At 32.6% G+C, this 12,595-nt stretch overlaps 1 protein-coding gene across 8 annotated transcripts in view; it reads left to right on the forward strand.

Moving 5' to 3' along the window:
• RAP1GDS1 (Rap1 GTPase-GDP dissociation stimulator 1) overlaps nt 1–12,595 on the forward strand; it is a 155,828-nt gene that overhangs the window by 55,739 nt on the left and 87,494 nt on the right. For 7 of the 8 annotated variants that reach the window (XM_027116955.1, XM_027116952.1, XM_027116954.1 and 4 more), the window contains exons 3-4: nt 1,629–1,751; nt 4,473–4,598. In XM_027116955.1, the coding sequence (XP_026972756.1) occupies nt 1,629–1,751; nt 4,473–4,598 (249 nt within the window). Of the gene's footprint in view, nt 1–1,628; nt 1,810–4,472; nt 4,599–12,595 lie in introns of those variants that run through there. The other variant, XM_027116956.1, reaches the window with a different exon arrangement.

The following is a 12,595-nucleotide window of genomic DNA, read 5'->3' on the forward strand; positions in this document are numbered from 1 at the left end:
TTCCAGCTTCTCCTGATAATGTTGAGTGTTATACCTCTTTAACCCAGAATCCTGGCTAGTCCTCGGTTACACAGAACATTGCTTTTTAACTTTTTACCAGAATCTACGATTAGTGGTACGTTTTACATTCAGTAAGCACACACATACAGTTACATGTGCATGTGTTTCACTCAGTGTTTTACCTTACTGTCCGCAAAAAAATTTTTTTCTATTCTTTTGTTGTTGTTGTGGATATTGTTGATTCTATTTCTCTTTTTAAGAAATTGCTGGTCCTTGCTCACCAGATTGATTTCAGGGTTCTTAATGGATTGGGACCCACAGTTTGAAAAACACTGAGCTAAACAATCAGCGCTTACTATATGAAGAGATTTTTTTTTTGTGGTACGCGGGCCTCTCACTGTTGTGGCTTCTCCCGTTGCGGAGCACAGGCTCTGGACGCGCAGGCTTAGCGGCCATGGCTCACGGGCCCAGCCGCTCCGCGGCTTGTGGGATCTTCCCGGACCGGGGCACGAACCCGTGTCCCCTGCATCGGCAGGCGGACTCTCAACCACTGCGCCACCAGGGAAGCCCTAATCAGCGCTTACTATAAAGAAATAGATAATTTTTTGTAGACTTTCTCAAATTATTAAAAATGATTTCCTACTCTCTGTTGATCAGAGCAGCTGCCATTTACTTAACAAGAAATCTTTAGAGTTCTCTTGTTTGTTTGTATAACCAAAGGATGTAAAGGATATAGAGGAGCTACACATAGAAATAAATTTAAATAGAATGTCTTAATGAGCCTTATAGCTCCCTGTTTTTAAACAATGCCATTCCTCTTTGTTGTTAAGAGCCAAATAGTGATTTTAAATTTTGTTTCCTTGAGCTTGTCTTTATTTCCATCATCATTCCGGGTGTTCCTGTTTTTTATTTTAATAGGTCATGCTTTTTACATGAAGCAGCTTGATTTCATACAAAGGCTCTTTATTTGTATTTTAACAAAGATGGAAAGAAAAGGAAAGAAGTAGGTCTTCTTGAATTTCTATATCACCATATAGAGTTCTAAATACCATGGCCTTATTGCTGTTGACTATTTCCCTTTCTCATTAGTGGTGGTTTGAATAAGTTGTGTGAGAAACATAGTAATCATATGGAACTGAATAGTCTCTTCTATCACTCCATATAAAATGATATGAGGTGAGTTGTTAGCACATTTAGTTGCCACTTATTTTTTTTAATTGCTGTAGCATTATAGGTAATCATAGAATTCACATGTATTAATAACACACTGTTAGAGAATTCAGAAGGGAAGTAGAAAGTAAAGCATTCCTACTCTGAATAGACAGTGTTGGAAATAACATTGAGAAGTAAATTTGGTATGCAAATGGTATATTCAGAAAGGATTCCTTTATAATCTGTAGATTTAGAAAAGATTGTATTAGAAAGTGTTTTGCATAGATAAAAACTGAACATAAAAGCAGCTTGTGGAACTGAAGGTAATTTTATATAAATATACACATTTTGATATATAATGAACTGTTTCTATTATGGATGGTGAAAATTCTTAAAGAAAGAATTTATTGTAAATGAAGTTGTCAGTGTTAGTGTTGAAGATGTTCACTGAAGCTCTTTGTATGTATCTCTTTCAGATATGGAAACAAGTGAAAAAATCCAAGGAAGTGGAATACTTCAACTGTTTGCAAGTCTGTTGGTTCCACAGTCTTCCTGCACAGCCAAAGTAGCTAACGTCATAGCAGAAATAGCCAAAAATGGTGAGGTTTTCCTCAAGAACTTTTCTGCTGGGAACATCTTCAGTTTTACACCCTACCTGTCAGTATGTTTTATTAATTTATGTTTTAATTTTGTAGATTAGACCTTTTTACTTTCTTTCTATTTTTCTTTTCTTTGACTTTTTTCACGTAATGAAATGTTGTTTAAAATGACTATCATTATAGTCATTCTGTTCGTACGTTTCCCATTTGCTATTCCATCCCTTCAGAGTAGAATTAAAGAACAGCACTGCTAGTCCTGTACCTGTATCATTTATTGCTTTGGTTACAGGATTCTTGAGCTGCCACTGAGTCATTCGTCTTCATTGTCACAGGAGAGCTTACCCTTTTTCAGTGTATACATTGGTTTGTGTTATATCCAGATAAACTCACTGTTTTTTTCTTTTTAGTCTGACCTACTGACGTTGGCACTTGACTGCAACAGTGTAGTCGGAATACATACTGGTTTCTGAATTCATCTTCATGAGAAACATTTATTTCTTAGGTTTCCATGTAATGATAGCAAAGCATAGATTATAAAATAGCCGTCCCATTATATATGGTTTATATCCAGTGAGAGGGGATTCTTTGGAAGAATTATTTTGTAGCAGAAATATTTGTGTATGATTTTAGTTTAGTCAATTTGAGAAAAACACTGACTTCTTAAAGCAGTTTTTAAGCAAAAGGGGAGGCCATGCTAAATGTAATACCATTAGTATGCCTCAGTTTGTCAAAGTTTGATATTATTTTTAGTTCTTTTATTTTAGTAAGTTGCATATATTATACTTTAAAAAAAGAAACTTTAAAATTCTGGCTTCAGTTTTACACAATTTTATACATTGTGGAATCACTGTGGCAGGTGGCATTGTAAAGTATGTTTTTAGCCCAGTAAAACAACTTGTTCATATGTGTGTTACCAGAAAGAATTGCCATGAAATTTTTTCATTTGTTTAGAGGTGCTCAAAATATCTTTCCAAATTCCAATATTGGTAAATCATTTTTTGGTTGTTAATGAAAACTGACCATCTATTGTTTGTATGTACATCTAAGCTATTGTAATTTATAATCATTATGCTGTGCTCTGGAGTTGAGCTGGTCATAAATGTTCAGAGATTCCTAGTGGTCTGGAGTATTTAGTGTACTTCAAGAAGATTTGAACTGCTCTGAATAGATAGGGATCACCTTGGGACAACAAAGAACTCCTGAAGCAGATCTAGTTTGAAAATGAAACCCCTTCAGATATTGTTTGTTAACTTAGAGCAACCACTATCTAAATCTTCTTAGATGCAAAGCAGCTTGATTTTTAAGATCAAGTAATTTATTTTTAACTTCATTAGAAACACAGTATAGTTTCCAGAAATCAATTTTTATCTTAAAACTTTTTTTCTTAAGAATGAGCACACACACATAACATAGATTGAGAAATTTTGAATAGATTTTTTTTTTGAAATGGCTTGCCATTCCTATATGATCTTATTACTTAATAGTATCAATCCTTATAATACTTGGTCACAGTTGCATGATAACTCTGCTGCTAGAGGTTGCTTCTAGTTACACTCTAGTAGATGACAACTATGTTTTAAAGACATAATTTATAGCATTTATACTTTTAATCAGAGGCTTGTTAAGGGCATGCCACTAATCCCTACTGGTTAAAATAAATGGGATCCATTTAAATGGTTGTTTACTGCTTAATCGTCACATTGTTTCTTTTTTAAGTGACTGGCTGAGAAAGTGGATTAGAGTCTTTCTTTTTAAATAAATATCTTCAGAAATGCAACATGACCCAACAGAGATATTAACTAGCCTTATATTTCTTCTGGTTAGAAACTTGACAATGAAAGAAGATTGTGTGAACCGGAGAAAAAAAGAAATTGGAAGTTGATCTGTTCATCGTCACTCTGCTGTGCACGTTATATAATAATAGAAGAGAAGTGTTAGCATATACTTGTTAGATTTGGATTAATTATAAAATATAATTATGGTTAAATTTGTACATACAAAAGGAACTCTCTAAAAATTAGCGTACCTGACTATGTGCTGATGTTCAAAATCCAGAGTATTAGTAAGAAGTTCCAGGGGCAAGTTTAACGTGGGAGCATAGCTGTGACCATAAATTGCAGTAAAAGATTTTGATATCTTTTAAGTAAAGTGTTCCCCTATATAACAGATTTAAGATGGATTTGAGGCAAAGGAAAAATAAGTAAAAGAGGAAGTATCTGAATATTTCTTCCTTTTTAGAATTGTACTCTCAGAGTGTCTAATAATAATAATAACAACAACAACAACATATTTCTGAAACGAGGTACTGTTATGTGTCTACAGTGCTGATAACTGAAGTTGAAAATGTGTGAAAGCAAACAAAACCTTTACATCTTATTCCCCTCCTCCAACTCCTCCCCCCCTCCCCCCTCCACCTTCCTCCTCTTATAACATCCAGGTATAAGAAGATAGTGATAAATTAGGTATAATGAAAGTTAATCAAAAATTCTTTTGGTTTATGGTAGAGACTATCAGCCAAGAAAAATATGACCCCACTCATTTTTGTGTACTTATTTCATGAAGTATTTAGTAGGGTTGTAATGATACTTTTAGACAGAAATGTACTCTTCAGATAGTAAGCCATCTTAAACATTTTCATATTAGATATTTATTTTATTAAGGGAGGTTTTTTATGTAATTGAGAATCTTTATATTTTTAATTAAATGTGTTCTTCTTTTCAGAATTTATGCGAATTCCATGTGTGGATGCAGGATTAATTTCACCACTGGTGCAGCTGCTAAATAGCAAAGACCAGGAAGTGCTGCTTCAAACTGGCAGGGCTCTAGGAAACATATGTTACGATAGCCGTAAGTGTTGAAATAGCAATGGCACACTTATAAACTTTTGTTTAAGAATTACGATTTTCATAATAATTCTGCTTTTAGTGTTAGCACTGTCTTTTCTAGGCTAAGACATTAATGTGAGCCAGTATGACTTAGCTCTGCTTATGTAGCTGAATCGATGGAAATTCGGGCCATAGTATTCTTTTATCTAAGACTTATCTGAAATGAATTCTTTTTCTCATATCACAAATGATATTTTCAGAGGAAAATAAGTCATTTTCTAAGAATTGGAGCTTTTAATTTTAGGAAAAAAATATATCTTTTCAATTAGGTTTTATTGAAGTACCATCTCTGCATGAGAATACTTCTGAACACATTTTTTAGTTTCTAAGTCTGTCCAAATACATTTTTAATTACTTGCAATTCAGTAAAGCCATTCATAAAAACCATTATCTTCTCAAGAGCTAGATTGGCCTATTGCATCTTGCATTGATTCCATTCCTATTTGTCATAACGTCATTGTCATCCTCACCACTTTATATAATATACTGTTCTACTAGGCAAAGAGAAAGCAAGAACTTGGGTATGGGTATAGATATTGCAAAATTTTTACATTTTCTACTTTTCCTTCCCACGTATATGCAAACAAAATACAGAAAAAAATCTTGAGTATATTCAGTTTAATTAGGCTTATCCTGATTTTCCTTAGATTTCTGAGACAAAAACACATTTTTTAACATTCACCTTTAAAGTCTCCTAAGAATTTAGTTCTATTTATACAACTAGGATAACTTTTATTGTTTATTTTCCCCATTGAGTTTACGTACAAAAATCATAGATAGCTCTTTTATAATACACAGTGTTTCAAAAAGTGATTTGTGCATATAAACCAGACAAAATAAAGTCATAAACATATTTATTTATAATAAAAGAAAGAAGCAGAAAAAAAGATTGAAACTACAGCTTTCAGTTATAACTTCTCTGTAGCAGTGGTGGTAAGACTAGCCTCATTTATTCTTTCCTTTTTCTGGAATATTATATATTATATCTGAGGACACGGGATGTCTTTTAATGTGAATTTTAATTGGAGAATTTCAGTCCCTAATGCTGCTTATAAATTTACCTATCCGTGCCTTCATTCCAATTCTTACTATCCTAGGGTATTAGCTTTGTTTATAAAATCCTAGTGCTCTATGTTTATAACTTGCATTTTCATATTTAGGATTTTTATTAAACACTGTAGCTTCTAACGTTAGCTTTCAAGAACGAATGTGTATTTTATATGATTAATTTTAACAATGTATATTTAATAGACCCCTGCAGAGTAATAGGCAAAGATTGATGGCAAGTATTTGGAGAATATAATCATTACTCTTTTTATTCTTATCTTCTATGTTTATTACTAGAATTTAAGGCTATCAAAAGTATTCTTTAATCTTTGTTCAGTTTAGATATTCTTGAATTATGCATTGTTTGAACATCATAGGAATTATCTGTTTTGAGTACTTTTGTCCTAGAGTTTCACTTAATATTGGCACAATGGAAGAAATACCCATAGTGATCTATTGTCTCATCTTGCTATGATTTTTATGGGCACAGAGTAATTTTATTTCCTGTATACGCTAAAGAACCTTGAAGTTAGTGTAATAAATGTCTGCTTAATAAGTATCATTTTGATGAAACTGAAGTCCATTATTATGCTGTTTATCATATCCATTTACTCTGTTCTTATGAGGTATACAGTATAAAGTCTGTGGATATGCTTTAGGCTATGAAGTTAATTTTTTGTTTCATTTATTTGTGAATATTTATAACCACTTTATTCTCATTCAATTCAATGAAAATTATAGTTAAATAGAAAATTAAGCATACTGAATACAGACTTTTTATACATTTAAACCTTGTTTAAGGAAAATGAAGTTAGTAATCTTAAAAATGAATAAATATAAGAAGTGATTTATTACTGTAAATCATGTGGTAAAAATGTATTCATTGTGCCATGCTGTCTTAAGCATATAATTTCCATAATACTGTATGCTTTCTTATCCTTTTATTTGAAATTAAATCTATGTCAGTTTATGAGTGATTTCTCCAGAATAGTTGTAGGAAGAGTACAGCACCTTTATTTTAATTACAAGAATGATATCAAAGTCTATAAATGTGATGCTGTGTGGTTGATTTTTTAATTTACTTGAAATGCAGTGACATATTATGACAAGCAGGAGTTTGAAAGAACCCAGAAATTAGATTTCTCTCTTTAAAAAGTATTGAATAACTTCTATTTTAATTAATTAATTAACCTTCTTCCCTCTTAAGAATGTAATGCTTCATTCCTAAACGGAGAATAGAAAACTACAAATGACAGCCTTGTACATACAAGGAATCTTCTTCTTACAGATAACATGTGTTTTAAAATTCACGTTTGTATTTTATCAAACTTACCCATAGGACTAATCAGTTTATTCTTGTTTTATAAATGTATTCCAAATGAATAATTTTTTAGAGTGGGTTTATTCAGAATTTTATTGGGCTTACAACAGATAGTAAAGTCAACGTATACATAAAGTAGCATGGGAATTCAGTATTAGAGATAAATATGTGAGAAATTTGTGCATATTTTATAGATTTTTATTTTGATACTTAAAACGTAAGGCAATTTGCCAGCATATGTCAGTTAACAGTTCTTTTTGAAAGGAGAGCTCTAACTGTAGAAAGAATTACACTTACCACGAAATTCATGGAAATCTTTTGAAAAAAGTAGGTCAGATTTCAGATTTCCCAGCTTTGACAGTGCCCATTTTATGGAACTCTTCCTAATGGAAGGAAACGGTCTTATATATCCTAACATCAGGTAATAGACTGATATAACTGCTAAATGGGACAGGATGAGGCTTTGTTGCTGATGAACTTTTTGAATCCCACCCAGTCTCTCTCTTGCATATAGAGATGAAAGCATCAGCGAGTGGGAACAGTTTTCATTTAAAATGCCTGGTCTTTTTTCTGTGCTTCCAGAGAGCTGCCAAGGCATTTATGGATTTCTTTTTCGAAGTATCCAGACTTCTGATATAAGCAACGTTTTAACTCTTTGCCCTTTAACTTCTCCAAAATAATTCTTTTTATAAGAAGTTTGACATCTTTTAGATCAAAGAAGAGAGAAAAATTATATTTCAATTTGGAAAGAAGTCAGCAAAGCTGTGATGGGATATGCTAGGAGATATGATTTTAGATAATGTAGTATTACATCTCAGCAGTGCATACATTTGGCCTGTTTAATTACACATTTCTCTCAAAGGTGATATGGAAAAAAATGAGCCCCTTTTTCTCCTTACCTGGCCATTTTTGTGGTATTCTCTTCTTTTAATGATTAGTTTTGTTTATATAACTGTGCACATTTAAAATTGCTTATATAATTAAATGGTCTTATAGTATCGAAGAGCTTCATGTTAAATCCCCCCCCCCATGTTTATAATTCGTAGGGATAAATTGGTGACTGGAGACTGAGCTTTCTCTGTTTGTAGATGGTACTGCTTGAGGTCAGGAAATAATTGATATCAGAAATACTGGTCAAGTCATTTAGTAGAGGCTAAAAGAAAATGATTGCATGAAATTAAATATTTGTGCCTTTTTGTATACCAGAGAAAGAATAATATAAAATTAAAATTAATTAAAATTAAACAAATATACCTCTTTACAGAAATGAAATTAGTGCTTTTGATTATGTAATTAGTCCTATTATTAGAAAGATGCGCACTTAAGAAGCTTGTATGACATGCTGTCTTACATGATATAAAGGAAATTGAATTCTTGCTCACTAATGAAGAAATAAATCTACCAAAATGAGGTGGTAATCAGGCTTGCCAAAGCCATTGTTTATGAGGTAAACTAAATATTGTTTATTTCAATGACTTCAAGAAGTGTAAAAATGAAAGGATGCCCAAGTACATGCATGGACCTATTTATATATTAGTGATTCTAACTGTGCTACACTACTTTTAATGTAAGGGATGAAGAAAAAATTTATTATTCTGACTGCAAACGCTGAAAAAGAATTAGCAATAATTCTGTAATATTTCATAATGTAAGTTGGTTAGATAAGAGTAATACAGACATGCTTTGAAATTGCCTAAGTAGTCAGAATATGTTTGCAGCAGTTATAGTAAACACAGAACTATTTATATCTTACATTTAAAATGTTTATTTCAGTGATATAAATTAGGTTAAGTGTTTGATTATGTTATTAAAGAGTTTGCAGGTCTGTAGATTTGTCCTACTTCTTTTAGTATTCAATTTTAGAGTAGAATAGAATTATCAACCAATAAGTATAAAAATAAGATTCTTCAGCTTTTACTAATCTGTTGTAATTTTTAATAAATTTATTATCAGAGTACATCATGTATATAAGAATAAACAACTGTATGCAACTGCTTTTAGAGACCGTAAATATGGCTATTATCACATGAAAATCCTCTCTTGTAAAGATTTCCTACATATATAGTAGTTGGAAATAGATGTTGTTTTGTAACCCTATCATAAGCTCTATAAAAGGTTCCTGCCATTAAAGAGCTTTTAATATGGTGGAGAAAATAAAATGCACAAAGGAACACAACTTATGGACAATTACAGAGTACACACTTAATATGTGGTTTTTGATCAGAATGAAAATAAATGGGTGATGGGAGTAGTATTTGGAGCCATTTTTTAGAAATTAAGCAAATGGTGCATTGCTTATAAAATATAGTTTATTTTTAAATTAATAAAATTATAAATAAGTAAAATTTTAGTAAGCTCTCTGGAAGGCAAATATTACAGATTGATAAGATTTCCAGATCTACCATTTACTAAATTATCATTTAATCTTTCTGAATTTTAGTTTCCTCATTGGAAAAGTGGACTGTTGTATGGATTAAATAAGGTTATATATAGATGTACAATATAAATTATGAACTGCTAGGCAAAGGAAATAGGCAAAAATCTGCTAGGCAAAATTTATGTATGATCATTTGTCTTACTCAGTTTGGGCTGCTATATTAAAATACCATAGACTGAGTGGCTTAAACAACCAACATTTATTTCTCACAGTTTCGGAGGCTGGGAAATCCACCCCAGATCAAAGCAGTAGTAGATTCAGTATCTGGTGAGGACACTCCTTGTTTGCCCACAGCCTTCTTATTGTATCTTCACAGAGAGAGGAGAGCTAGAGGAAGCAAGCTCTCCTGTCTCTTCATTGAGGGCTCTACCTGCATGACCTAATTACCTTCTAATGTCATAACATCAGGGGTTAGAATATCAACATATGAATTTTAGGGAGACACAAACATTCATTCTATAACATTATTGTTTCTAAAAAGTATGCTGTGACATAATGCAATGCATACACTAATGTACTCAGGATATACTTTTTTTAAGTATAAAGGACAGAATCCATATAAGGAGAGGCAAAGATAAATCTAGTAAGAGTCAGGGATAATATACTTACCATAATGAGCACTAATTTAATTTGAGCATCTCAGTTGCCAAGGTGAAAAACTTGATATGCTATGTAATTTTTATTTTATGCTAAGGAGAAATTTTGTAGCTCTTCAGTTAAACAAAAAACTGTTGAGACAAATTCTAGACGAGATTTATCATCAGGATATCATTAGCTTCTTAGATGATTCTGTATACATTCCTCTTAAAATCTGCAAAAGATATTGGTTTGCATTAGACAGTATCTTCAATAACGGTTCTAAAAAATTGCTCAAATAGTCTCCATATGATTGTTTCTTATACCACATCTTTAACAGAATCCAAGAAATAATACGGAGTAATTTAGCAAACGTAGTTCTATTTGGACAATATAGCCCAAATGTGTTGTTTTTTGGTAGTTGAACTTGATTCAAGCATACAACTTAAAATTTTCAAGAAGTTTTGACTTGAATATATTTCCTAGTTCATTTTAAACCAAAATACAGTTCTACTTTGCATTCGTTATACCTGCTCAATTTCTGTGTTGTGTAATGTATCCAAGTTCTATTTTCTGAGACCAAAAAATATAATTATCTTTTATTTTTAAGCCTGTTACCGATTTGATAAAATTTGATTTACACGATAGTGAATATTTAAAACTACCACAGTTACATGAATCTATACACATGATAAAACTGCTTTGAACTATACATGCCCACACACATATGCAAATGCATATAAAAACTGATGAAATCTAAACAAGGTCCGTAGATTGTCACTTTCCTGGTTGGTATATTGTATTAGAGTTATGTAAATGTTACCCTTGGAGCAAGCTGGCTGGAGGGTGCATAGGACCTGTCTGTACTAATTTTTTTTTTTTTGCAACTTTTTGTGAGTCTCTAATTATTTCAAAATTAAACCTTTAAAAAACTCCACATTTCTAAGAGGCATACATATAATCTGTGGGAAATGACCTTGTTTCTGTCAGCCCTACTTGAGGGAGTGGGAAGAAGAAATGTATATAACATAATTACAAACTTATATACACGTACATATAAACATTAAAGTATGACCTACAACAGTAATTTTCTTTTTATTGGATTTATATATTTAAAATGGAGGACAAAATTGCCTCTAATTTTTTCTCCTTCCAAATTTGACTTTAAGGGGAAAAAATCAACAAAAAATTTAACAGCCCTAAAATAAAATTTAGGGAGAGACAGTTCATACTTTTGGGACCTTGATCAGAACAGGTAATCAGTAGGTTCTGCCTTCTATGCATCCTGTAGGGATAGATTAGGCATTAGCACTCCTAGTCTCGGGAGGATTTCTGTGTTGGGCCACAAGCCTCTACTTCAGGTGAGATTTCTGGTGAGTCAGGATCAGCCTGTAAGTAGTTTATAATTTACCTTTGTTCTGGAAAAACCAACGCAAATAATGTGAGGGGGAAAATGGTTTTGCTGGTAATCACTTCTGTTTAATTGTTCAAGTGTGTCTCCTTTGTTTAAAGAGTTAATAGTGCATTCAAGGTAATGAAACATGTGAGTAAAGTAGGACACAGTGATGGTGCTGTAAGAGGATACACAATAGAGATCTAGGAGGCAGCTCATTTGTGTTTGAGCCCTCCCAGTGGTGTTAATAGAGGAGGAAGCAGTCAATCTGCATAGTATCTGGACATGTGGAGAAAGGATTAGGAGATTATTCAGGAGCACAGAAAAGCATTTTAAAGGGTAGATAATATAGTAGAGAGTTATGTCTGGAACCCATATTGGAAAAAGGCTAGTACAGTGGGGAGTCATTGGAGGTATTTGAGCAAGAGTTAAATGTGCAGATCGATCCCATAGAAAAAGTTAATTTGAAAGAGATGTACATTATAAGATAGGCAGTTGCCCTTAACAAGAAGTATGTATCTGAAACACTTAGCGGACTTTTTCAAAATACATTTTCTTGGCCACACCCTAGATGATTCTAATACACATTCATATTTAAAAACCATTGGACAGTAGACTAGATGAAAAATAACCAGTTAGAAGGTTATTGTTTCTTTTCAAGCTTGAAGAATAAAAGAGAGAATAGAAAGGAAGAGAGGGTGTGTGTGTGTGTGTGTGTGTGTGTGTGTGTGTGTGTGTGTGTAAGTGTGTAAGAATCCAAGAAAGTATCAGGTAAGAGAAAGGAGTCCATGAGTCCAAAATTCAAATCTGGATAATATCAACAACAGAAATAGATCTCAACCAGGTGGATATGTTTGGAGGCATGTGGAATTTGAGGTGCTGTTGTCACATTCAGGTGACAGAGCTTTGAGATTCACGCACTTAAAAGTGATGGTTGACCCATGGAAATGTTTAAAGGAAATGTTTAAAGGAAAGCGTGAGGAAAACAGCCACATTTTGAGTATAGAAGAAAGGAAGGAGCTTATGAAGAAGCACTGAAAGATTCGAGGAAAACGATTTTCTTGTCATGGATTCCAAAGAGTTGGGTGATAAACACTGTCAGGTACTGCCAAGAAAAATACTGAATTTTGTCATTTGATTAACAGACATTCATGTTTTAAAAAAATCTCTAAGTCGAGTCTTGTG

The sequence above is a fragment of the Aethalodelphis obliquidens genome, unplaced genomic scaffold (assembly GCF_003676395.1).
Source record: "Aethalodelphis obliquidens isolate GAN/ISIS:26980383/991018 unplaced genomic scaffold, ASM367639v1 scaffold17, whole genome shotgun sequence".
NCBI lineage: Eukaryota > Metazoa > Chordata > Mammalia > Artiodactyla > Delphinidae > Aethalodelphis > Aethalodelphis obliquidens.